The 26,149-nt window shown below is 38.1% G+C and overlaps 2 protein-coding genes across 3 annotated transcripts; both read left to right on the top strand.

Annotated features, from left to right (window-relative positions):
* Positions 1-6,439: 6,439 nt before the first annotated feature.
* On the top strand, positions 6,440-14,052 carry LOC145768657 (potassium channel, subfamily K, member 16-like). Its single transcript, XM_082580214.1, has 6 exons — positions 6,440-6,638; positions 8,961-9,081; positions 9,689-9,843; positions 11,121-11,301; positions 12,337-12,459; positions 13,360-14,052. The coding sequence occupies exons 1-6, from the start codon at positions 6,450-6,452 to the stop codon at positions 13,488-13,490; spliced, it is 900 nt and encodes a 299-aa protein (XP_082436340.1). The 5' UTR covers positions 6,440-6,449; the 3' UTR covers positions 13,491-14,052.
* Positions 14,053-17,242: 3,190 nt separating this feature from the next.
* On the top strand, positions 17,243-25,636 carry LOC145768505 (agmatinase, mitochondrial-like). 2 transcript variants are annotated; one of them, XM_082580013.1, is made up of 10 exons: positions 17,243-17,369; positions 18,483-18,608; positions 19,171-19,279; positions 21,753-21,840; positions 22,016-22,130; positions 22,737-22,785; positions 23,092-23,287; positions 23,472-23,572; positions 24,080-24,243; positions 25,247-25,636. In XM_082580013.1, the coding sequence occupies exons 1-10, from the start codon at positions 17,354-17,356 to the stop codon at positions 25,312-25,314; spliced, it is 1,032 nt and encodes a 343-aa protein (XP_082436139.1). In that variant the 5' UTR covers positions 17,243-17,353; the 3' UTR covers positions 25,315-25,636. The 2 variants fall into 2 exon arrangements, with proteins under 2 accessions (XP_082436139.1, XP_082436138.1); XM_082580012.1 differs by lacking the exon at positions 21,753-21,840 and adding an exon at positions 19,701-19,788.
* The last annotated feature ends 513 nt before the right edge of the window (positions 25,637-26,149 follow it).

Raw genomic sequence — 26,149 nt, 5'->3', positions numbered from 1 at the left:
TTTTGTTAACAAACAACCTATCGCCGGTCGTTAGGTTTTGAAGTAAAGTGACATTTCTTAACCTTAAACAGAGTCACGTATTTGAATACAACACTTGATCAACATTTAAGTGAGCTTATAGCTTTTCCGAACAACTGACAACAGATGGACAAGAACTACTGACTGGATACCGCTTGACAATAAACGCAAAAGATGGAAACAGAAAACAAGATGGCGAGACGAACTCTACCAATTCGACAAACACTGGACACAAACGTGCAAAGACAGACAAAATTATAAAGATATGGGGAAGGCCTTCATCCTGCAGTGGAACAACAATGGCTGACAATGATGAATGATAGCTTTTCCAAGAATTGGTCTGATACACAGTAGTGTATTCAAAATAACTATAGGCTACTGGTGCTTGTTTGGTTTCAGATTTTTTTTCTGTGTACCAGGGGCTCCGGACATTTCCTGAGAGTGGGGGGTAATTTAAGCAGGGGCAGGAACGATGTTTTGATATCGACAGGGGACTTATTGGATTATCGCATCACATATTCTTCTGAGAGTTTGCTACCCAGGCCCTCCTTCGCATTACTGAAAGCTTCAGTTTCTTATACAGCGTCTTAAGCGGTATGTTTTGCGCCGAAGGCGCAAAATTTTTGCCTTTCAGCACGATTTAAAATCGAAAAATTATTTTAACGAATCTAAAATTGCGAGCAAAAGCTTTTTAACATTTGCCACATTTTTTGAGGTTTTTAGACAATTTTGGCTGGACGAGGAGACGGACGCAAAAATTCCTCTCTGTGTTCTTCCTTGGCTCAAGTCCTCCAAATTTTGCACTTCAGACGCTAAATGGTTAGATGTAAAAGATCAAAAGCGTTAAGGTCAAAGCTTTCTATAACTTAATTTACAATTGCATGAATACAACACGATAACCTGTGCCATAACATCCGCAGTGAAAGAAAAAGTTTCAGCATCTAAGTTCTAGGCCTACATTCAATTCAGAAAAAAATAAATTAAAAGCTAAAATGCATTAACTTTTACAACAACCGAAGATACAAAGACAATGAAACAGTGCAACTGTAGTGGGTTTTGTTCTTGAGTGGTAAAAGCAAAATTAAACAGTTTGTAGCAGTGAGAGACTATGACGTCACACATAGCGCATTGTGATGCGTATATTTTTGACAGCATACCTAGTTTGGCCATAGATGACTTGGCGTTGTCTTGCGAGTTGGAGTTTCCAAGCAAAAACCTCAAAAGTTGTGCAACAAAATAAAAACATGAAAATAAAATCCAAAAGTAAAAAATATATTGAAAATGAAATTTTTATTTCTACATTAGTAGGGAGGTAATTTTGCATTAGTTACCCCCCCACTCCGATTGGTGGGAGGTAATCACCCCCGCGGCTCCCCCTCCAACAGAGCTCATGCTATGTACGATTCCTTACAAATGTTATGTCTGACTGTTTTTTTTTTGCTTCAAACTTAATTTTTATTGATCAAAGGCGCTTTGATCCAACCAGCACAATTTCCATCACAGACACAAACCAGTTACGTAGTTTATATATAGACAATAAGTTGGTATTTATCTAAAACTTTGAGAAAAGGCTCAAAGAAGATTCCATCAATTTCTATCACCTCACGAAAACATTATGTTTAGAGAAATACCAAATTGCAAAATCCAAACAAGATTGACGAGGATAAATTGTATAAAAAATAGATTAACTTTTATGTGTTGGTAGGCTAAGCAAATTAACAAGGTAAAGGTTGATGCTAATTTTTAAAGTATTGTTGTCGTTTTACAAGAAAAGACGTTTAGCTGTATTGTTTGTTTAAAATGTTACTTTCGGTAGAAGACATCAAGGTTTGCACGATATGTGGAAACAATAACATTTAAAGGTTTCACTTCGTTTGCATACCAGTTTACCAACTCCTGATAAAATAAATAATCAGTTTTCTGTTTTGAATGCATCACATTGTTTATGTTTTCCTTTCAGTTAAGTGATGGATATTGATTTGTGTTCTTGCGACCACTTCAAGTGGATCTAGATTTGATTCCAGATCTTGCTATACCAAAGGCAAGACAAGATTGTGTTCCTACTTACACATGCATTGAAACCAAGTCAAGTTATCGATGGTTTGTGGCAGAATAGATACAAGACTGCAAAGGCCAGTCTAAAAGTCTAAATACTGCGCCAAGCGTTGTTCTTACTTTTCCTACTCGACTCTCTACCGCAACGTTGTCATATGATGATATGAGCATGCCATTGTTTTTTTGGCTCGAAGCGACCTGCTAAAAACCGCTTCGAAAAGTTTTTTTCTGATGTAAAACTTATGCAAATAACCTGAATGCATGTAAAAGTAAACACTTGTAAACTAACCAGGGAGCCCTCCAAGTGGAGGCAGGCAATTGCCTCATTCGCTTCTACCTGAATCTACCATTCCCTTATGTTTCATGTAGATTCGAAAGTAGCCTATGTCCGTCTTGTTCGGTGTTACTCTGTTCATCATAGCAAGCTTAAATTGTATGAAAGTGCGGCTGAAGTTAAAAAAAACAAGTAAAGGCATATTTTTGTAATATCTTGAGAGCATGCCTACAAAATATAAGATAGTAGTCAAAATTACTGCCATGCTATAACCATAGCCGTAGGAGATGTGGGGCAGAGGGGGGTGGTTGCTTCCCCTTGCGAATTTGGGAAAATCAATCTTACCAGTTTCGACATCTCACCAGTTTACAAACTTTACATAATTGTTATAATATATGAGATATGTAGCGCCCGAGAGCTTTCTCTCTGACGTCACGCGCTTCGCTTCACTGGCGTCAAGTAGGATTCTGGAATGTTCTTGCATTTGACAAATACCTCGAGCTGCTGCTCTCGGAATTCTATCTCGCAATCAATTTTTGTATGATGCCTAAACCGCATTCCTATACTGTAGCCTACTTCATCGACACGTAGATCTACCGTTGTGTTGCGTTATATGGTCGTGTGTAGAGCTTGCAATAAGTTAATAATGCAAAACGACAGTGTACCGTACTGAGTTCTGGTGGTGGTGCTTTCATTTTTGGTGTTTTATTGGATTCTATTCTGTCAAGCGTTATTCAGTTAAAGATTAAGTCAATAACAATGCAGCTGTGAAGAACTCTACTTGCAATCAATCGCTATTCAGTTAAAGATTAAGTCAATAAACAAGGCAGCAGTGAAGACGACTTCGTGTCCCGGTCATTCCTCGCCAATTATGCCCAGGAGTGTCGCCGTCTGTATACGAGTGCAATCAGCATGCGCACTCCGAGTGCGCATGCTGATTAGCAGCGTTCTCTACAAGATCCATGGATATTTTCCAATGATTGTAAATTGTATTATCATCGATTTTGGAAACTATTGCATAATGCATTAATGCATAATATGGTATTGCAATTTGGGCAGAATGATAAGTTTCGATTGAACATTTGCAAAAAGTAAGTGTAAAAGAGCACAATTGGTGAGCAGAAGTAAGCTTATTTACCAGCATGTAGGCTAAATTTCTTTACGGGTAGGATTTGAAAGCAAGCTGGGTAGCCTACTGGTAGCCTTATGAGTTTTTTGCTTTTTTCTGTATATCCTACTAATGCAGTTAATAAAATCATCTGGGCAAAAATGTGTAGTTATTTGGACAAATCAATACTTACCAATACCATGAGTTTTCAACATTCTACCAGTTTAGGAACATTGCATAGTGTTGTATTAATTTTGAAGTACATTAACATTTTTGTTAGAATGTAAAATGTAGTATTTATCAATTTGGGAAGCTTTTGTATTTGGTATTCCAATTTGGGTTGAACGTTAAGCTTTGATTCAGTATCTGCAAAAATTAAATATACTGTAAAATAATGCAATTGGTAAGCAGATGTAAGCTTATTTCAGATATTTATTAGGATGCTAGCCTACATTTCTTCATCGGTAGCCTACAATTTTGGAAGCGGTACTGGTGACGCTGAAGCAAACTTTGTTTTGTTGTTCAGACGATTGATTTCAATAATTCTGTGTAGCTAAGATTTCGGTATGCGAGGTCAGTGTTTTTCCAGGCAACAAATCAGTCATTTTGTATATTGATTCAACGTCCGCAGACGGTTCTTTTCTTATTGTTTTGTTATTGTTAGGCTATTTCCAACTCGTCTGCAGAGGTTGAATAAAGGTAAAAACTGAAAATAGATTTGCTAAGTCAGTGTTTCCAACCGTTGGCTCGTGAACTAGCATTCGCTCGTAATAAAGTTTTGCTCGTCCGCAATAGAAGTCGTTCACGTTTTTGTGCGCGTGCTGACTTGGTAACTTGATATTTCTCTTGGGGTTGTCTTGTCAGATTGTCCAAGCATAGCACTTGAAAGCCAATACCTTCCTCTTTGTCTCAAAGCAGTCAAATCGCTGGTGATATTTTTGACTGCTCAGTAGCCTACATATTAGTGCAAAATAAGGTGAAGCAGAGACATCGAATGGGTGTCCACTGTCCATGCAGCGCTTCGTTTCTCTGCAACTTCATCGCAGCCACGTTCATATCGCAAGCGCAAACTGTTGATAAAATAAAACAGCAATTTTTCCCGTAGCATTGGATAAAATCACTTTTAATCATTTTGTTTTTGGGGTGCCATCATCATCATCATTAAGTTCCTTTCTCTCGTCGAGGGTTGGAGACAATGAAGGGCCAAGTTTCTCTGTCGTGAGATTTTTCTTTTCCAGTCTTATAATCAACTCCTGACTACTCTTTGATAACATAACTTGGAGTGTCACCTTTGAGCATAGCCGTACGAGACCAAACCATTTTTGGGGGGCAGAACGTAAATTTGCCCAAATCTGCACGCTTTTATAGAAATTGCCCAAATATAATGTATGCGGTGCATGATAACAGTGAAAAACTAACATAACAAGATCACCAGCTAGCTAGAATTTCTTACCAAAGTAATGAAGATAGAACAAAACTTGCCTCACGCTAATTTGGGCAGTTGCATAAACAGACTAATCAGTTTCATCAGATAATTTCATGTTTTCAGCTGCCCAAATCAACACGATGCATTTGTGAAAATTAACAAAATTAGCTATATAGCAAATTTTGCGTTTTGATTTGGACAGTTTCACAAAAGTATTAGAGACATATTTTGGTGGCTGCCCAAGTTGGCATGATGCAGTTGGTTAAATGCATTTCGTACTACAGTTTGATCACCATACAATACATCAATAAGGGTGTGCCAAATGAAAATTTTGAGGCACATTTCTTGTGCAAATAAGAGGCTGTACTTAGTTTGATAGGTAAAATATGTTAATTTATAGTTTTTCTTAATTCATGCAATTTTGTAGCTTTTCATATAGCAAATTTTGCAGTAATAATTGCAAGATTTTGCCCGAATTCGCGATGTTTTGAAACAACAGGGGGGCAGCTGCCCCCCTGGCTCGTACGGCTATGCCTTTGAGACTATGATGAAGCATCTTCGTCAGCAACTTTTTTACAATTTGACCTGGTATTTTTTGTCACCATAAGGTAATTTCTAGTGAGTGCTCAGCCTTGTGCTGATAGCCGGGAAGAACGGCCCTTTCTTCACATTATCTTTTGAAGTTGGAGTAAACACCACTAAAACGGAGTAAAAGTCAATTTTAAAAAGAAATCGTCTTCCCCATTTTTGAAAATAGCGAAAAGAATTGCAAAACAACCAAGCTTGCACGTTCAACGCTCAAGGTAGTGTTTCTATGAAACGTTTCAAGTCAGGTCTTAAAATATGTTTTTGGTTTTATCGTTTGAGCATAAGATGGTTGTTTATCATGAACAAAACAAAACTTTTACAATATTTTTCAGGAAGTTAAGCGAGTGCGTCACAGTAGATGATCTGAAAAGGTAGCAAACGAATGCTGTCACAGCATTGTCGTTGGCAACATGCAAATGCCTATGGTCAGCATAGCTAAACTATTACAATGCACGGAAGCGAGATGCAACACGCTACCAAATTTTCTTTTTTTACTTCTTTTCAACATCAATACCCGTTGAAACGATGTACTGTAAAAGGCGACTTTGTAAGCTGGTTAACCTACTTCAGGGTTCATAAACTGCTCAGAAGTACTACCAGTTATATCTTGCACAGTCGCTCTTTCAAACTTCACGTTACAGCGCAACAGAAGCGTATGTTTCAATAGGCTGAGTAGCCTGCAAGCTAGCTGTATTAAGTAAGCAGCAAAAACAGTCAGTAACCAGACCTTCTTCTTCAATTGCCTTGCCTGAACCAGGCATCGATGGCCTCAGATAAATAATAATTAATTAGACCAAATATTCCTATTATATGTTGCATGGATGATTGTTTCTGTCTTGTTAAATTGTTTCAGATGAGTTTGCCTTTGTGTGTCAGATGCCAGTTTTCCAAAAATTTTATCAGTTAAAGAGAAACCAGACCTACAATCCTTTAATTATTTTTCAACTTAAACATTGTTTTTTCAGCCTAATCCTTTAGCAATGAAATGGAGAACAATTACAGGGTTAATATTCGCTTACGTCATATATTTACTAATCGGTGCTGGAGTGTTTTATTCACTTGAATATTCACTGGAAGAAGAAAAATGTGAAGCAAGTATTGCAGAGTTAAGAAATTACAACTTTACAAATGCAAGACAGGAGAATGCAACTGTAAAAAAGATTATCAATGTAAGCTAAAGTAGAAGCTTGTCTCGTACAAGTATTGTCTTCACAACTGTTTGATTGAAACGTAGAGCTATATGGCAGCAGCTGTTGTTACCGAACACTAGCTTTAACTGGTACAGTAACAGTATATACTGTAAGTTAATCTATTGCACCGTTTGACAGAAGTAGGATATTGATAGTGAGTTTAAAGTACTGGCAGTGATCTGGATGCACTTTCAGCGTACGCTATGGCTAATTTAATTAGCAACATTAGCTTGCCAAAATTTGTTCAGTCCTTGAGAAATAATTATATTCATTAAGCCGCCATTATTTGATTCACGTTTTAAACACCTTCCTGCTCTATTAGCATTAAACTTACGTTATTAACAATTCAACAGAGCCATGTTTATTAACTTAATTAGAGATTTGAACCGAAGTGACAAACTTAGTAAAAACGGACCATTGAAGTTAATAGCATTTGGAGCTGAACGTATTAATTTCGGTGTTAAAATTTTGACAAGAAACATACAGAATCAGTTTGACAAGCCTTTTCTCCAACTTATCAGTAATGTAAACTGAACGTATGAAAACAAAATGTCTTAAAAAGTAGGCTACGACTACATTACAAAAAATAATTATGTTAAACTACTGCATAAATGAACCTAGCTATTTATAGGAGGTTTCAGAGCGCAAAAACTGGGAAAGTACTGAAGAGTTAAATCAAAATTGATTCAAATAACCTAAAAAATGTAACATTTTTGAAACTGTAACTAAAGCCACATGTTTTCACCACTATACAGTGTTTCTCTTCGATAAAAATAATTTCCGTAGTGAATTCCATCTATTAAAATATTAAAAATAAACGACTATATAGTGTCTACATAGTAGACACTTGAAATTTGAAAAGAGTGTTTATTAAAGTTATTAGTGGGAGTTAACAATGTTTCTGATTGTTTTCAAACCAACCGGATTTCCAATATTTTCTTGCCAAAAATGTAACGCAATTAAACCGCCCAGTAAACGAGAGGGGAGTGTCTTCACCACAATTGCTTCTGGTAGGTATCGGTCCGGTTTAGATCCTATCACAAATATTAAAAACTGAAGCAATTGTGTTTTTTCCCACATTAGTGCAGATAAGTTGATGTGATATTGTGATCACGTGGTAAATATGATGTAAAATTCAAAAAAGTAATTATTAAAAAACTTTAGCAGTCGCAGAGTGACAAGGCATTAACCATGCCATAACAATTGCTAAATTTAAAGATCCATCATTGAACATTGTGAATCTGGGATCGTCGTCGTCGTCGTGTGAGCGTCTGGGGCCGACGGTCTATCCTTTTACCACCCCCTATTCACGATGCTCCCGGACTACACTGGAAGGCTACTGGAGAGCCGCCAGTCTTTGGTTTCATTATCCATGACACGCAGACCTTCCACTCCGTTAGGTGGCTTGAAGATGAAACAGTCATAAATGATGTGGTCTGCGGTCTGTTCCTCGGCACCACATTCACAGGAGGAGGAAAAGGCCATTCCCCATTGGTGCATGGTTGAGCGGAAAATCCCGATGCCCGTACGGAGACGGTTGAGGCGCACCCATGCCTGTCTTGATAGTGTCCGGCCGATGGGGCGTGTGTCGGCGTTGGGGATGAACGAATAGAATCTGGTGGCGCTTGACTTCCATTCAGAACTCCATTTATGGTCCACCCAAGTAGCCACAGAGATGTCTTGTACATCAGGAATGATAAAAGGATAGACCCTCGGTCCCAGAAGCTTAAACGAAGAAATAGAAGATGGTTTGTTAAAGATTCTGCTTTCAAAACGAGATTAAACAACGACCGAATCTAACCAGACAGCAATAAAACTGTCGAATCAGTGAATCGGGTCGAAAAAATTCTAAATGAAATCTTGTTCAATCGAGAAGAGATTCAAGGGTTCTATTTGGACCTGAAGTCTCGATAGGTTTTAGGGGCCCCGAATCTTTCCAGTGCCGGAAACCAAACAAAACACACCACGTATTTTTCAGAGCTGTTTTGATATAACGTGCTTTGATTTATTCCGCAGTTATTTTAGAGACCCTCCTCCTTTTTGGTGGAAAGTTATTTCTTTCCATGATGACGGTGTTTGCCATTTCCTATGTCTTGAAACCATGTCTTGGTTTTTGTTTTGTTTTACTGCAGAAGTGTCTTTTTTGGGGGTTTCGGTTTTCTCAGCTGGGCCTGATATAGCCCCATTCTCCTTAAGTCTTGGATTAAGCCCGGTCAGCTATTGATAAATGGTTTTGATTTAGATTGTCTGTAAATTGGTTAACTTTGAAAATATCAGCAGAGTTGTTCTTTGTGGTTGCAGTTGGTTTTGACAGCAACGAGAAACGGAGTTAGATTCAATTCCGTACGTGAAGCAAGTTGCGCTCACAACTGGAATTACCAGAACTCTTTCTTCTTTGCTGGAACAGTGTTAACAACAATCGGTTGGTATTTAATTAATAATACGTGTCTATCTTTATGACTAACACAATTGGCTGCATAGCCGAGTGATGAGGGCCTTAGTTCGACGTTCGATAAGGCACCTGTTCGATACCACTCAAAAGCTTGTAGCTGTGTTTTTGGCAAGACACTAAAAGGCGTGCCGTCAATTGCGGTGTGGCCTTTAGGCTATAGCCCTTGATTTCTTTAATGGTTTGAAAAGTAATTTGCTCTAGAGAAAAGTGCCTACAGTCATTCATAGGTCTGCCCAACTTGAACACATAATGTCAATTGTTAGTTTAGTTTGGTTTGCATTACAGATACTATTGATAGAAGACTAGGGCTATACCAAAATTTTCTTGAAGGCCTTTTTGTTATTAAAATTTCAGAAAGAATTGATAGTGGTATTTGTCGATAATATTATCAAACTAGCAAGTTTACTTCACAACTTCACAGCTATCTTGGCACACCAATCTGTTCAAAAAGAACTTATGTGAATAGGTTATCTTGTATGGATGATTGGATGTAGCATTCTGAAAGTAGCGCAGACATGTGGGACTATAGATATAGTACAGTATACGTTTTAATTTTACATGTTATTTTACTTTTTAGGTTATGGAAACATTTCTCCGCGAACAACCGGAGGTCAAATTTTTTGTTTCTTTTATGCAATTATCGGCTTGCCTATATTTGCTGTAATGCTTGGTGAGATTGGCTCCAAACTCGCTGGCTTATTCAAAAGACTTGACAAAAAGTTGAGAAAAAAGGTAACTGAAGTATATTGCTCTACTGTAAATTAAGTTAAGCATTATAAGAAATTAAAATCAGGAGTAACATGCGTTCCACGTGAAGTGAAAAAGTTCAGTATCATACTCCCATTAATATCTAAACACGACCCTGAATATAAGCTATGTTCCAGAGGAAAACTATTTGTGCAGCAAGGGTCTCAAACTCAAATTACTCAGAGAATTAATGAACACTTGTAATTTAACCCGAGAGCCGCAATATTAGGCCTACACAATAAGAAGTTGATAAACGAAATAACACAGTTAAAACGCAGTGAAAAAGGTAGTAAGAACACACCGAGAACGTTTGATCGCAAGAATAAATAGTAAAAACAAACACATGGAAAAACACTGTACGAACGCAAAAAAAACGTAAACGACAAAGAAATAAACAGAAAAGAACGCAAACGAAACGACGGACCTGGAGAGTAAAAACTTAGCAATAAACTTTCAAAAGAGCGGGAAAAACTAAACTCTTGAAGACTGACTTCAGCAAATACCAAGGTTGCTATTGCGATAACGACACAATGAGTGAATAGGGAATGTGATTGTGATGTAACAATACGAGTTCTTTGCAAGCAATAAAATGGCGCGACAGTAGTGCTGAAAAGTCGTGTGAAGTTTAATGGGCATGTCAGGTTTTTTAAGCAATTTTAGAAGGAATTTTATTTTTCTAAATATATAGAGAAAATATGTACCGTACTGCAATTGTTAATTATTTCAAAGTTTAATAATGCATCGAGGGTCACACCAAAAGCCCTCGCGGACGCGTGTTTGAGGCCCTTGCTGCAGAGTAAGCGGCTTATAGACCTACCGAATCGATGTTTAATTTAAGCGTTCGCTATGCAGGCAATGGCAGTGGCGTTGACCAGGTCCAGGGTGTGTAAGAGCTTAGGTGATTTTATAGCTCCAGAATCTCTCCACGGGGAACAAAAAGTTATAAAAAACGTCTTGCATTTTTTACCATAGTGTTTTTGTATTAAACTTATTTTATTTTAGAAAATTAGTAGCCTACTCTTTCCTAGTGATTTACTTCTATTTTCCTCCATATATCTAAAGAAAGATTTTTTTGGCAGTATCTTTTTTGGGGGCTGGGAATGGCGTTGGTACCGTACAGGGCCAAATTAGTCTCTTAACGGCTCTGGGCAATAATAGACAATTGGTTTACTGTACAGCTAGCTTGCGATTTACAGGCTAAGGCTAATAAGTTTGTATGATTTTGATATGTAGCCTAAGTAACGAAACAATTTTCTTACCAGGGACATAACACGACACGGAGAAAATACTTGGTGCTTCTGTCCACTGTTGTGTCTCTTTTCGTGTTTTGCCTCATCATTCCTTCAGCAATCTTTGTTGCTGTTGAGGAATGGACTTTCCATGAGGCATTTTATTACTCCTTTGTAACTCTCTCTACCATCGGGTTCGGAGACTATGTTGTTGGTAAGTAAAGTTGTTAACAAGTATGAATGTTATCAATTAGGACGAAAAAATAGGGTACCAGAAACGTAAAAGGTGTCAAGGTAACTTGCGTTGAATAATTCAATCTATTTGTCGTAAAATTGCGTTATTATTGCGTTACTACTATTGCTATTGTTTCGCTTACTGTGCTTGTGGTTGGATGATTACTGCGTGACTTCGCTTTATTTGATGAGTCTGCTACTCACATTTTAGTGCAGTGGCTCCGAAGCGTTGCATGCTGTGTAGTATGAGCGCAACTTTTACTAATGTTCTATTTTATATTCCACGGTGTTAAGTTTGCAACCAACTTATTAAAGCCTAACGACGGTTAACTGAAACTAGATGTGTTTTATGACACTATTGAATAAAGGCAAAACCTTCATTCAATAAAGATTCTTAAGCGTTAGAGACTACGCCTGATGGTTAAGATTTTGCACTTGCAGGAGATTAGAGATCAATTTACCATGATCATCACTTTTCATATTACAATTTGGGTTTGTAATAATTAGAGATCAATTTACCATGATCATCACTTTTCATATTACAATTTGGGTTTATGTTGTGCAGTCTTTCCTTCTGGCTTTGGTCAATTCACCACCTTGATCAATAAATTTCATCCGTAAATTTGCTCCAGTTTGAAAAAACATGCTCTAGTTGTATCATGATAGTTTTTGTTTGTAGACAAAGATTGATAGAATCTTTATCCTGGGACTGGTAGAGCTTCTTGCAGAGTTTAATCCTGGCAGTTTCGCATACTTGTAGAGGCTTTAAATCACTGACGCAGGCCCGGTCACCGAGATTGACAAAGTGAAGTTTCCTATTGTTAAAGTCTTGTTGCCGGGGAATTATTCCACCCATTAGGTGCCGCTGAATGGAGAGCAATCCTTAACGTGCTTTGCTCAAGCGCACACCTCGAGAGTCGAACCAGCGTCGCTTGATCTTGAAGTTTTTTCTTTCCAGAAGTCACGCGCTAACCAACTGAGCTATCGAAGCCTGGCTATTGTGTTGTTTCTTCAGGAACAAACCCGGACATTTCTTATGTGGTTGTATACAGAGTTGCAGTTTACTTTTGGATACTTTTTGGACTAGCGTTTATGGCAGTTGTGATAAATCTCACAAGTGAACTGATCAAAGAGAAAGGTATGAATGTAACTCAACAAAACTAATGCTTTTATTGCGTTTCTGAGTTTACCATGTTATGATGTTGCCTAGCCTAGAAGATAATGCGCGGTGCCGTATATGTTTGTAAGCTACGTGTTTGACTAGAAAACTATACATGATTCCCAACCGGGAAAAAGTTCTTCCTGAGGAATTTCATAAGTTCAGAAAAGGAATATTGTTTTGTTTGTTTTTCATATCTTTATCCTGCATTGCGGGAGAGCGGACTTGAGCGCTATGCATCGGTGTACGCATTCCGACGTACACCTGACCAACGCTGCAGCCGACGGCAATGTCTGCTTCCAGTTGTCTACTCTACTTATGACTTAAATTTGGTACTACCCATTACTCGAAACCGATCACTGGGTAGAGGCAATTATCGTAAAGTTTCTTGCCCAGAGAAACAACAGCAAGTGCGGGTGGCTGAAGTCGAACAACATGCATACCATGTATTAACTATGTATTAACTATGCTCTTGTAAAATTATTTTTATTTAAAACAAACTTGTTGTTTTGGCCTTTGCGAACAACGTTGACAATCCATGTTTACAACAATAACTATAATGGCTGATTCAAAGACGCAACAATTTGACAAGAATGGTAGTGCAACACGGAGCGTGCGAACTTTGTGATTTCAAAAGACAATGCTGAATCTGTCAGGGCATAGGCTATCTACGTATGATCGGAGAGGACTAAAAGTTTTCAACTTAGCAAAGAAAAATGGCTTACAAAGTTTAGAAACCACTCGGTTAACCTACCCAGCATTAACAGCTAAAAAAAAATTGAAAACTGGCTACACGAAATCAATAGTATATTTACCCATATTGAAACAGACCACGCCGGTCACACTACCTAATTTCACAATACCATATTATCTTTTTAGCCAACAAAGAAGCAAATAAATCGGATAACTCATCAGAAGAAAATGTAAAAGAACGAAGAGTGGAAGAAAAAGAAACAGCAATTGTCAAAGAAACCAATTCCAAAGCAATTCAATCTGAGACCACTACTTGACATCACTTACCCTGCCAGTGGACTATTTCCGGATAGCCTAATGCAAGTTTTGTCAAATACGATCAACAAGTAGGCTGTCTAGGGTGTAGGCCTACTACAAGTATTCAACGAAATTTTTTATAACAGAGAAAAAAGTACTTTACCCACTGCGACTTAGGCCTATACAGGGCCGGATTTAGCTGATGGGGGGCCTGGGGCACTTTTAGATCGGGGGGGCCCCCATGCAAAAAAAAACCCATCTCTACGTCTACAGTAGCATCAGTCCAGTACTGCACAGAATTTTGCAGAAACTTTAAAGGCCAAAAGGAAAAACAATAACACAAAATCACATTTTAACCACATAGGGGGGGGCCTTCAAAAGTCGGGGGGCCCGGGGCAACTGCCCCCTCTGCCCCCCCTACATCCTGGCCTGGGCCTATAGCCTACGTTTGACGACTTGTGTTGGACTGCATAGTGAAGACAGCCACTGGATCAAAAGTAGTTCGTTGCAAAGTAGCCTACGCTTTATATGGCTTTTGTGTGCGTTACATGTAGAGTGTTAAAATAAATTCCGTTAACTTGGCTTTTGCCTGCTGTCGATCAGCCTTGTCTCATGATTATGAATGCTAAAAACGTCCGGCAAGATTGAGAAACGAACGATAACGTTTCAACTGCATAAGAAAAAAACTTCAATAATTTTCTGTTGTGTGTTTTTGTTTCCTTTGCTTTACGATATTTCATGATTTCATTTCATGCCCATTTCAAAAATCTTTTATGTGTAAGTTTAGCACCGCTCATAAAATCTTGCAATCCTCGTCTCAATAGGCCGCTGTTGCCGCAGCTCCTATCAGCTAAATGTCTTCACGTAACTTTGCGTCATTGATTTGTGCTTTTTCCTAGGCAATTAAGCGCCACGTGATTTTGCCTCTCTACTGCCTTGCCGTTTCATTTTTATGCGTTTCTTTTCTCGATTTTTATGTAGGCCTATGTACGTAGATCAGATCGGTAATTTCAATTTAAGAAGAAGATCAGCCAGTTGGTTCTTGAAGAAGGCTAACATGAGTATGGCCGAAAACGTTTGTAATTTTTAGTTTATTTTCATGTTATTATGTTAAATGTCGTCTGATTGTTAGGTTTTATTTGTCTATAGTTTAGCATTTGTAAAAGTTGTGGAAGAGGAAGGTCGCGTCCCAGAAAACAGCATCATTTACTGGTTTGAATCAGTTAGGCTACTGGTAGATATGGAATTGGGCTTTGACGTTGTCCAGCTTGTCATAGAAAAGCATTTGGGTTCATTGATACTAGAATTTGATGTGATTATCCCTAAAAATGCAAAGGATTTGGAAGGGATGCGCAATCCATTTGCTATTGATGTTGATAACCTGCCTGAAAACTACCAAAGCATTTTTGAGTTTCTAGAGAAGTTTATTGACATTCAGTGCGACAGTGTATTGATGAACTGTTTTAAGAAACCCTCAGTCAATTTTGGACAAAAGTCAACAATGAAAAGACTGTTGTTGGAACGCACGCAGTAAAAGCTCTCCTGCTATTTCTTACTACCTGCCTGTGTGAGAGCAGCGGGTTTTCTGCGCTTACTCACAACAAAACAAAGGAGAGAAAATGTCTTCAGCCTGAAGACGACATGAGATTGGCACTGAGCAAGATCGCTCCAAATTTTGACAAAGTTGTTGAAACAATCCAAAGTCAAGGCTCACATTAATTAAATTCGACATTTTGTTTTGTTTAATCTTGTTATATTTGAGTGTTGCTCATTTTTTCATGCTTACAAAGCGTTGTGAGAAACGCATAGGCTATAGTAACTTAGTTTTGGAAGTAGGGTCGCCGAATCTTTGCTATTAATTTAACCTTAATATTTGGGTCGCCACAAATAAAGGTTGAGAAGCACTGTAGACTATTAGGCCTATGTCATGGGTTATCGCAATAGTAAAATTGAAATATTTCTGACACACAATTTAATATGGCAAACTTTCTACAAAGATTATTATAAGAGAAAGTGGCCTAAATAGTAAAAAAAACAATAATAGCAGAGCAAGAATGATTTGGACAACACGCATCTCCAAATGGGCGTATCTTTGTTATGAAAGTGTGGATCGACAAGCTTATGATCGTGAACAATGGCGCATTTTCTGATAACCTCAATGCAAAGAAGGAACATAATAGTGATGAGGAAAGTATGCCAATGACATTGTTTGTCTTTTTTTGATATGACAGTTCAAAAATAGTTAGTTTTAATTTTTACCTTAACCTAAATTATCGTCCGACGGACAAAGCTTTTGATAATTTATTCCTTGCAGTTTCACATAGTGATAGACTGTAAAGGTTTGGCGAATGGCCTGGGGTTCCTATGGACTATGGTCGGATAGTGTTCGCTAAGCACTACCGATCTACGACTCCTATCTCCGAAGGGGCAAAGTTCTAACCTTATGTCTTCCAGAGTGCACTGCCTATTAACAGTTTTAACACCACACAACATTAGCTTTGTAGGCTATAAGGTAATATAATTTAAACCAGGATAGACCAACTCAACAATAACACTAGAATCAATGTTCCGAGTCAAAGTTCAGGTTTAACCTTGAATTTGTAACAGAAGAGGTTAGTAGCCGAAGTCAAACAGCAGTCGGTACAAATTAATGTTCCGAATGTCATTCCTTTGGTGCTGCTGAATGGAGGACCGTCCTGAAATGCGTTGCTCAAGCACACACCCTGAGAGCAGCAGTGACCAAGTGGTAGCGTTGGGCTCGCAGTCGAGAGCCTGCATGTTCGACTCCAGCCACCCGCACTTGCTGTTGTTTCTCTGGGCAAGAAACTTTACGATAATTGCCTCTACCTAGTGATCGATTTCGAGTAATGGGTAGTACCAAATTATGTCATAAGTAGAGTAGACAACCGGAAACAGACATTGCAGTCGGCTGCAGCGTGGGTCAGGTGTATGTCGGAAGGCGTACACCGATGCATAGCGCTCAGGTCCGCTTTCCCGCAATGCAGGATAAAGATAAACAAACAAGAGCCGAACCAGCGCCGATTGATCTTGAGTTACATGTAGGCTATGACTTTGTCACTTTGGTTTCTGGCTAATCAAAATAAAGAATTTAACCAAAAACTATGATAGATTAGTTTAATCTTAATCTTCCGATAGGAAAGCTTTTTTGTGACCTTAAAAATGGCAGTTTCGCATACTTGTAGACTGTAGAGGCTTTAAATCACTACATGAGGCCGGCTATCAAGATTGACAAAGAGGAGTTTCCGATAGTTGTTGAAGTTTTGTTGTCTGTAAATTATTCTACCCACTTGGTGCCGCTGAATGGAGAGCAGTCCTCAAATGCCTTGCTCAAGAGCACACTCTGAGAGTCAAACCAGTGCGGAGCCCCATTTTTTTAGAAAGTTTTGGTGTATTTTTTTCTGTGTTTGTCCCTAGGGATTGTAGATCATAGGGATGCGAAACTTCATCCGCTTTTGGCTTATCCGCAACAATAGAAGGGTTACGTTTTTTTGTAATTTACAAAATATTTTACTTTTTGTGGGTTACATAAGAAGAGTGAAGTTGGTTTTAAAGTAATTTAAGGTTTTTAGTTGAAAGCAAGCCAGCAGTAATGCGTAAAAAAAATGTCAAATTGGCAATTGACCCTTCTAATGTTGAAGGAACAACGGAGTTGCGCGTCCCGTAATGTATCGTCCCTAGTTTGTCCACCTAAATTTGCGCAATAAATTAGAACGTGGCAACTCTGATAATTTGATCCGCAAATTTGCATGGTTTGTTGGTTTCGGCAATTGCTGCAAATCTGCAAGCTGAAGTCTTGAGGAGTCCAAACCAAATGTGAATGTGAATTTCTGACAAGAAGGAAACCTTGTTTTATGAAGTGAAAATGCTTATTTCCAAAGGTAAAGAATACTAGGCTACACGTAAACTAAATTCAGCTCAGTTTTTTTAATGCATGTCCAGATTTAGCTATAAATTAGTGTTTAAGTTGCAATTATGGCACAGCATTATGTCCATCCCGATAACTCAGTTGGTTGATTGATTGAATCTTTATCCTGGGACTGGGTGATTCAAAGCCTCTAAAAGTATGCGAAACTGCAGAGCTTAATCCTTGCAGTTTCGCATACTTTTAGAGGCTTTGAATCACTAACACAGGTCTGGTCAACAAGATTGACAGAGTGAAGTTTCAGATCGTTGAAGTCTTGTTGCCGGGGAATTATTCCATCCATTAGCACGTGACTTCGTGAACGAAGAAGCATCAATATTAAGTGGCGCTGGTTCGATTCTAGGGGTGTGCGCTTGAGCAATGCATTCTAAGGACTGCTCTCCATCCAGCTGCACATAATGGATGGAATAATTCTCCGACAACAAGACTTTAACAATCGGAAACTTCACTCTGTCAATTTCGGTAACAACCTTGCATCAAAAGCCTCTGCAAGTATGCGAAAGTACCAGGAATATCCTATCAAAGCTTTATCAGTCCGAGGATAAAGATTCAAAACCAACCAAACCAACCATTACCGTACTACAGTACACAGTAAGTGCTTGTAGTTTACATGTTTCAAGCTTTTGCTTTGAAATGTGGTTTCACATGAAAAACATTGCATTAAAGTTTGAAATGTATCAAGTATGTAGTAGTTACTGGTTACCAAAGCTTATTATGTGAATGCTTTCCATTCAAACTTTGAAATACCAAGAACTTAGTGGCTATAGGTATCATACCGCATATGGTAGTTGCTAAAATCCTGTTGTCACTTATATTTATCTTTCACCCGTTTTTTAACAACAACAATTTCATTGTTGACGAGTAGATTTGGTCACTGTATAAATTAACTATAGCCTGTTGAATACTGATTTCTGAAAGCATTTTATTCATGTGTATTTTTACAAAGTATTTTTACAGTTGACTTTATCTATCATGATGTAGAAATAGCCGTTTCATGCAAAAATTTTTTGTCCATGGCAAATTTATTGTGCAATGTGCGCCATCTTATTTTACACAAAAGTATGTGCAGGTATTCAGGCAGCAAATGCTCTACTTTTACCAAAATGGATCAGAGCTTCTGCAATAAATTGTATAAGATTGAAACATTCTAATTTCAATACCCCACTTAGTGGTATGGAAATGGCAAGACCTGGAGGTAATAAACTAGGTTTTGTTTCTATTAGTGTAAACTGTTTTATTTCCAGTAGGCCCACTGTGTTATTATTTCAGACTGCTTGCAAATTAATTCAGTAAGAATGCTGTCTTTGAAAAAAATTCTAACCAGTAAATTATTTTTTGAAGCAAAAAGTTTGTTGTGTTAGCTGAAGGAACCTTGTCACTTTTTAAAATAGCCAACTATTTCAAACATTTCTTTAAATATTATATATATAATGTAAGTCTAGCTTCCTCGACAGCGAAATCCATCATTTTTACATCGATTAAACGTCTGCAAAAGTCTGCTGTTTTGCTGACTTGGTTTGATGTGAAATCATTTGAAGACTGACTTGAAGACAAATACGTCACTTTGCAGCTTTCTGTTCTTTGTGTTATTACATCTGCAATCGGAGTGTACTGTATAATGTTGCAAAAGGCCAAAATAAAAAAAAAGATTATTGAAGTTAAGGGTCATATTTTTTAAAACCTGCTTGCTGTTTTATCCGTGTCCAGAATCAAGTGTTGGTGAATTATTGTAAAAACATTCATGAACTTGACATTAGGTATCGCCAGTATGATGCGACTTCCTGTTGCCTCGTCAAGTGATGGTTTGGATGCTTGTTTTGTTGGTGTTCCAATTGACCATGGTGCAAGTAACCGATCAGGAACCAGGTATGGTAGATAGCTGAATTGTGTAAGTTTGTATGCAAAGTTAGTTTACCACAGTAAATGTGATTACTAAGAGAACCTGCACTTAACTCAGGTCGTGAATATAAAATGCCAAGGATCAAAACAGTTTTGCTCCACTCCAAGTCTGAAATAAACAATTAAACAAATTATTTAAGTAGCTATAACTGCTCAGACAGCAAAATCCCTCATTTTTATATTGATTTAACGTCAACATCTGCAGACATTGAATCAATGTAAAAATGATGGATTTTGCTCTCTGGGAAGAGAACATGGTTATGATTGATTGCATTGCCAGTATCAGTGTAATCACTATATTCACCCTGTCTTATTAACTGCATTTTTTTGTTTTTTTAATCAGTAATATGTATTTACAAATTGTCGAAAATATGGTTAAAACATTTAGAATGGGCCCTCGTCAGATTAGATGTGAGAGTGCATTAATCCGTGAATGCAATGTGGCAACTGGAGCTTCACCCTATGAATCTTTAATGGTGACTTATCTTCATCAGTTTTTGCAGTGTGCTTCATTGTTTGACATTCTAGCACTGCATGCTGCAAAGCTTATGCCTGCATGTATTAAAAAATAATATAATCAAAATTGAGCAAACTGCTCAAAACGACAAAGTATTTTGGTGTACACATTTGAACACTCTTGTCTGGCAGATAGCAGCATCATATTGCAATGTTTTGTTTAAGAAATACCATATTGCATGACTTTCGTTCAATTGTTTTTGTGTGAAAATACAAATGGTATCTAAGTTACATTTTTTTCTAATTCACAAAAGTTTTGTTTTAGTAAAGATTATACTTATGGCAATAAAATTATTAACAGTAGGCCTAGGCAATGAAATAACTCTACTTCTGTCCAGTTGTTTTGCATGACCAGTCGCAATATTTGGCAAAAAGAACTCCTGTCAAATCAAATGTTTGAGCAGTTTAATGTTGATGAATAATTTTATGCATGTCAAGCCATTGATTAATTATAATTGCTTTACTTGCGATTCGTATCTCTTGTAATAACATCTTTAGCTAAATATGTATAATCAGTATTATACATACTAAGTATGTATAATCAGCTAAATATGTATAATCACTCTCACAGATTATAGTTTCTTGTCACTAACGTGTTCTTCCATTCCATATCAACAGTTGTGCTTGGACATTTTATCGAAAAATTTGCCTTCGAACTGGTTTTTATGACACGGTTTGAATGACTCCAGTCTCTCTAATGATGCCATCCTCGTGCCAGGTCTGCTACTATTCGGCGTGTTCCCTATTCGGCGACAGCCTTTTTCGTCGGGTTCCCTATTCATCGATTTTTTGAAAATCCAACGACGCCTTCTGTAAATCCAACGATTGAATATTATTCAATATTCAGACATTGAATCAATGTAAATACGAACTGTTAGGCTAATTGGGTTCTTTGAACAAATCGAATGGCTTATGTAAATGTGTATCAGGTATATACAATCGATACCTGGCCAGCAAAAGTTCCCTATTGTACACGATTGCCTATTGATGTAACTGCCTTTACATTACATTCAAAAGTTTTGGTGACATCAAAAATTATTTTTACTGTTTTGAGTTACAACGTCGTTTTGTGAAAGAGGTTGTTTTGATGTAAACTATATTTGAAATGTCATATAAAATCAACAAATAGCTTATTTAAAAAATGAATGACATAAACATGACGCAAAGAAGGTGGATGACGTAGGATACATGTCAATTTTATGGGAGCAAACATTTTAATTTAATAGTTCAACCATTTTTCGTTAAATTTCATTTTAATTTTATTTTCTTTGTCGGAGTGCAAAAGAAACGATATGGTGGAATAAAAAACAAAATTCTCTAAATAAACAGAAGGCGTCGTTGGATTTTCAAAAAATTGCCGAATAGGGTACTCGCTGAATCGGACTCGCCGCAACGGGCCATTTCGCCTTGTGCCACCATGCTTGAATAACGCATGAACTTAGGGCTTCTTACCCTAACGTAATGACTGGTTAGCTGAATGATGTTCGTCTTGATCACTAATCTATCTTTTTGTGGTTAATCTTGTACTTTGCTCCTGTACAAACAACGAAATGGGGAGGGGGTAGGGTAGTTAAACTCCAGCGATGAGTTCGGTTTAGTTGGAAGTTCACAAATCGCTGTTAAATCACAAAAAGATAATGAAATATGTCTGCTTCATTATATGAACAAAATGTTCAAGGTGCAACTAAAAATGGAGAACTGAAAAGTCTTTGGATGAAACCATTTCAACATTGGTATTGTAACATTGACGAAAATATACAATGACGAATTGCATTCAGTTAAAAAGTTGTTTTTGGTACACATCACTCGATCGTGGTGACACACAAATGGCGGTATTCGGGTTGAAGTCATTCAAACTGTGTCATGAAGGCGTGGAGCGATTTGCTTTTGCTTGGTTTGCTGATTGATGTGCGTTGTTGTGTAGATTTGGTCCACGACAAATCCGAACGGAATCTTCAGTTGTGCATGCCGTTAATGTAATTACAGGGAGCACCCCTTTTGATTATCTCATGGTAAATGGCCTGTGTTGAATCTTGTGAACAAAAGTTAATGCTACTAATGATGTCTAATTTCAAGCAATCACTGACTTCAGGCTCCTTTATTTTTAATGGTCAAATCTCATATCACAAATAACTTTTTTATGTTTTTACCAGTCAGTAAGTTTTTTTTTATTCCTAATTTACTCAGGTGGCAGATATTGGTGACGTTTGGGTGAATCTCTACAACCTTCCTGATACTTGCCGAAGTATCAGAGAAAGCTTTGCTAAAATTATAAAGAATGGATGTGTTCCAATCGCAGCTGGTACGTTTAGCAAAGAATGTGTGGCTTCGTCGTATGAGCTGTTCTTCCGGACTATATGTTTGGGCATGATGTCATCAGCCACTCGACAGTCTCGTCATCCAGGGCCTTCAGTCCAAGCGTTCCATGTGGTGGTTGATGGATTGGGCAGTCATGGACGACATGGTCTACTGTCTGGTCTGTGGCGCCACACTCGCATCCGGTGGCTGTTATCTCAGTATTAAACTGTGGCTTGTGGAAGTGCCGTATGTATTGCAGCTGACTTAATGACTGATATAGTCTTTCGCTGCTTCTTGTCTGTTGGGGTATCTAGATTGCTATGGTGCTATTTTATTCGTATTGTGTATAATTGTACCGTACTATTCTCGCAACAGACAAAATAAAAGTTTTCTCTCTCTCTTTAGTTACGTTTTTGTACGTTCACTTGTTCAGAAGTTGTTTTCTGACTAGTAACGGTCCCAATTTGTTCTTGGCGTGCATGTGCACTTGTACATGTGCACTTGTACATGTGCACTTGTAGGTTACATTATTCCTGTAGGAATGTTATAACTTACAACATTACAAGTTTCTAAATTCCTGACTTTAATCATTTTTTTTTTCTCAACTCAGGAGGGGATCATACTATAACGTATCCCATTCTTCAGGCTGTTGCGGAAAAGTAAGTGTTCACTCCAGTGTTTATGTAATTTATCAAGTATGGTTTTCACTTCACTGAAGCATCGTTTTATAACGCTTCTTGTTTCTTGCGTACTTTTAGTTAGGTACAGTGCTCAAATATTGTTGAAGAGTGATCGGTATCTTTATGTGGTGGTAAGATTTGAATTAATGAAAGAGATCTTTCAATGCCTGTACTGGTTCAGTGGATTTCTGGTCGTGCAAACAAACTTTCATATCACATTTTCAATGTAAAAATACAAACCTGCACTAAACTGATGTGTGTGCATTTACATCCTTTTTCTCCCAGATATGGGCCAGTGGGTTTGGTGCACGTAGACGCTCACGGGGACTGCAATGATACTATGTTGGGTGAAAAAATTGCTCATGGTACCCCGTTTAGAAGGTCTGTTGAAGAAGGTCTTTTAGATTGCAAGAGAGTGGTCCAGATTGGCTTGAGAGGCTCTGGATATGCTATTGACGATTATAAATATCAGATAGATCAGGTAAGAAATGTGCCACCGACTTCACACAAGACGATGATAACTGTTTCTCGCTTAACGCATGTGTTTCTTGATAATATCCTTATCTCGCCACCATATTTGATACACGCAGGCCGTATTTTGTGAGAAGTATACAGGTTCAGCCAGCTTTGTTTGTTTTTTTCTAATTTTTTATCACTGTGTTCAGGGTTTTCGTATTGTGCCTGCTAAAGAATGTTGGCACAAATCATTAGCTCCGCTCATGGAAGAAGTAAGGAAACAAATGGGAGGTGGACCTGTTTATCTCAGGTTAGGGTTACGCCTGTGCTGTATGCTGGATCTCCTATTCTAGACTGGTGCATATCAGCGAAGATTTCACTTTTGTCCACTTTTCAACATGTTTATTGTCGATAGAACTCCATGATCACAAACGTATGCATCACATTAGTCACATATCATCATTATTGCCGATGTGGGTAAGCAGCGAGCACACTATGATACCTTGATATTACATTGGCGTTGAACAGACTAGCATCTTGAGATGTAGTTTGGAAGTTATATTTTTGAAAGGTTATTTCCGGAAGTTTCGCATCCTTGTAGAGGCTTTGGACCATTGACGCAAGCCGGTTACCCAGCATAGCAGAATGCACTTTCTGATTGTCGAAGTGTCATCTGTGAATTATTCCATCCACAAGGTGCCGCTGAATGGAGAACAGTGTTTGAAATGCTTTGCTCCAGCGCACACCTCACCAGCCGACCCACTATCGCTTGATCTAGAAGTTTCTTCGTAAGTATCTGCTAAAATTTATGTTTCAGTTTTGACATCGACGCCTTAGACCCAGCCTATGCTCCTGGGACAGGTACTCCTGAAATTGGAGGCTTGACTTCAATCCAAGGAATGGAAATCATTCAGGGTTGCAAAGGTTTAAACCTTGTTGGTTGCGACTTAGTTGAAGTATCTCCACCTTACGACACAACAGGTGATCTTCCTTGAACTATGTTGGTTAAGCAATACATTGAACTTCGCTTTTAGCAGCATGATCGTTGCTTACTTTACAATGTAGATACTAACAACGTGTTTTAGCCTGATGCTGCGGGTTTGCTGTGATTATAGCGAATTGCACTAGCTTTCAGAACAGATTCCTAGCCATGTGCAATGACGAGTGGTGTTGGTTGGTTTTGAATCTTTATTTTCGAACTGACAAAGCCTTGACAGGTTATTCCTGGTAGTTTTGCACACTTTTAGAGGCTCTTGGAGTCAAAGTGGCGTTGTTTTATATGGTTCTTCGGTTTGAGGCTGCTGTCATAATTGCTGTCTGTTTAGTTCGCGTTGTCAGGCGTGATTTCTGTAAAATTTGTCGAATCACTTGAATGATAGATTAGGTGTTTTAACTTTTTCTTCTCGGCACCGTTGTTAATTTTGATCCCCCACCTGGTTATCTTGGTTTAATTTTGAGAGGTAACAACTGCTGCTTCAAGCGTTGTCCTGAGGTAACCCCGTAAAAACCATGCAACACGTTTTCAATTTACAGGTAGATTAGTCATGACCGTACTATAAATTAAGTAACCAGAGTAGGATTGACAAAGGGATCGAGTGGGTACTTTTAGATCCAGATCCGATATTTTAAGCATCCAAACTCGTTTTAGGACGACCTGGAATTGAATGCGACGCCTTACAGCCACATGGAAATAGCTTAATATTTTAAAGTACTGCTTCCATCCACCATTTTTCTTATCACTCGTGATTCAATCTTTTTGAGTGTTACTTTCTATTTGAGGATGTTGCATGTTTAATGTTTATGGGTCCTGGCTTTTCATTGATACCGGGCCCTAGTTACCTACGGTTCTGAGCGGCCATGAATTATAACATAATTCCAATTTTAAGAATGTGCGACATCTTGAAATATGTTAATGTTTAGGCCATGACTGCTGAAACTTTGCGTCATTAAATTCATTATTTCATGAAGTTTTCTTGATTGACAGGTACGACTGCTCTCACAGGCGCAAATCTCATGTTCGAAATGTTGTGTGTCCTTCCGGGTGTGAAGTAGTGGAAGTAATATTTTATATATCCAGTCATTCCGAATTACGTTTCATGCATATTGTGGTGCGTTTCAAATGTTCTGCGGTACTTAGCTTACTGTATGTTGTTCTGTAATGAAAATTCATATTGTAATTGGTCTGTAGGCTACTTCATGTATCAATTGTGTTGGACATTTGCGTTTATCAATTTTTTTTTTAAAAGGAGGTACCCTCGAATTATTTGGTTGTCGCTTTGTCTAGGCCTATGATCACTGCCAGTTGGCCTACATTTTTCTATTCATTGCAAGTACTTGTCATTAAACATGAAATAAAAGTTGCAATCCAAAATCATAAAGTGGTTCTTTAATTATTTATAACATTTCACATGTTTGTAATCAAATAGTTGTGAAACAGCTGTGGGCTACCAACTAAAAGCTCTGTAGGCCTATCTAGTCGAAGATTGATATTCTTTCAGTAAATCAAACTACGTTGACCTAATCTAGCCCGAAGCTTCCTTTGAAATTGCATATAACTCAGAAAGCAGGATATTCCTTCCTAAAAGCGAGGAAGTGCTGTTGTCGAATACAGGCAGTGCTGTGTCAAGGGGGGGGCCAAGGGGGGCCCGGCCCCCGGGCCCACCATCTCAGGGGGCCCACAAGTAATAGACTTTTGCGCGTCAGTGGCATGTTTTTTAGCTGCTAAAGTTTACTGCGTGTACTTCCATTGAGAAGATAATTTAGGTCCGGTACCAATGAGATGTCGGGCCTGGGCCCTTATACCAAAATATCTCAAAAATCACCATATTATCTTGAATCAAAGTTAAAATAGGTTGCGACAACATTAGTAAAATCATTTGTATTTGAA

The sequence above is a fragment of the Aplidium turbinatum genome, chromosome 4, assembly GCF_918807975.1.
Source record: "Aplidium turbinatum chromosome 4, kaAplTurb1.1, whole genome shotgun sequence".
NCBI lineage: Eukaryota > Metazoa > Chordata > Ascidiacea > Aplousobranchia > Polyclinidae > Aplidium > Aplidium turbinatum.
The sequence above is the reverse complement of the archived record's forward strand: the minus strand, read 5'-3'. Positions and strand labels throughout refer to the sequence as shown.

Coding starts and splice junctions, on each gene's coding strand:
- LOC145768657 (XM_082580214.1), top strand. CDS start 6,450: ATGAAATGGAGAACAATTACAGGGTTAATATTCGCTTACGTCATATAT. Junction 11,302..12,336: donor GTTCGGAGACTATGTTGTTG/GTAAGTAAAGTT, acceptor TTGTTTCTTCAG/GAACAAACCCGGACATTTCT. Junction 12,460..13,359: donor TGAACTGATCAAAGAGAAAG/GTATGAATGTAA, acceptor TTATCTTTTTAG/CCAACAAAGAAGCAAATAAA.
- LOC145768505 (XM_082580013.1), top strand. Junction 18,609..19,170: donor GGAAATGGCAAGACCTGGAG/GTAATAAACTAG, acceptor ACTTGACATTAG/GTATCGCCAGTATGATGCGA. Junction 22,131..22,736: donor ATGTGTTCCAATCGCAGCTG/GTACGTTTAGCA, acceptor TTCTCAACTCAG/GAGGGGATCATACTATAACG.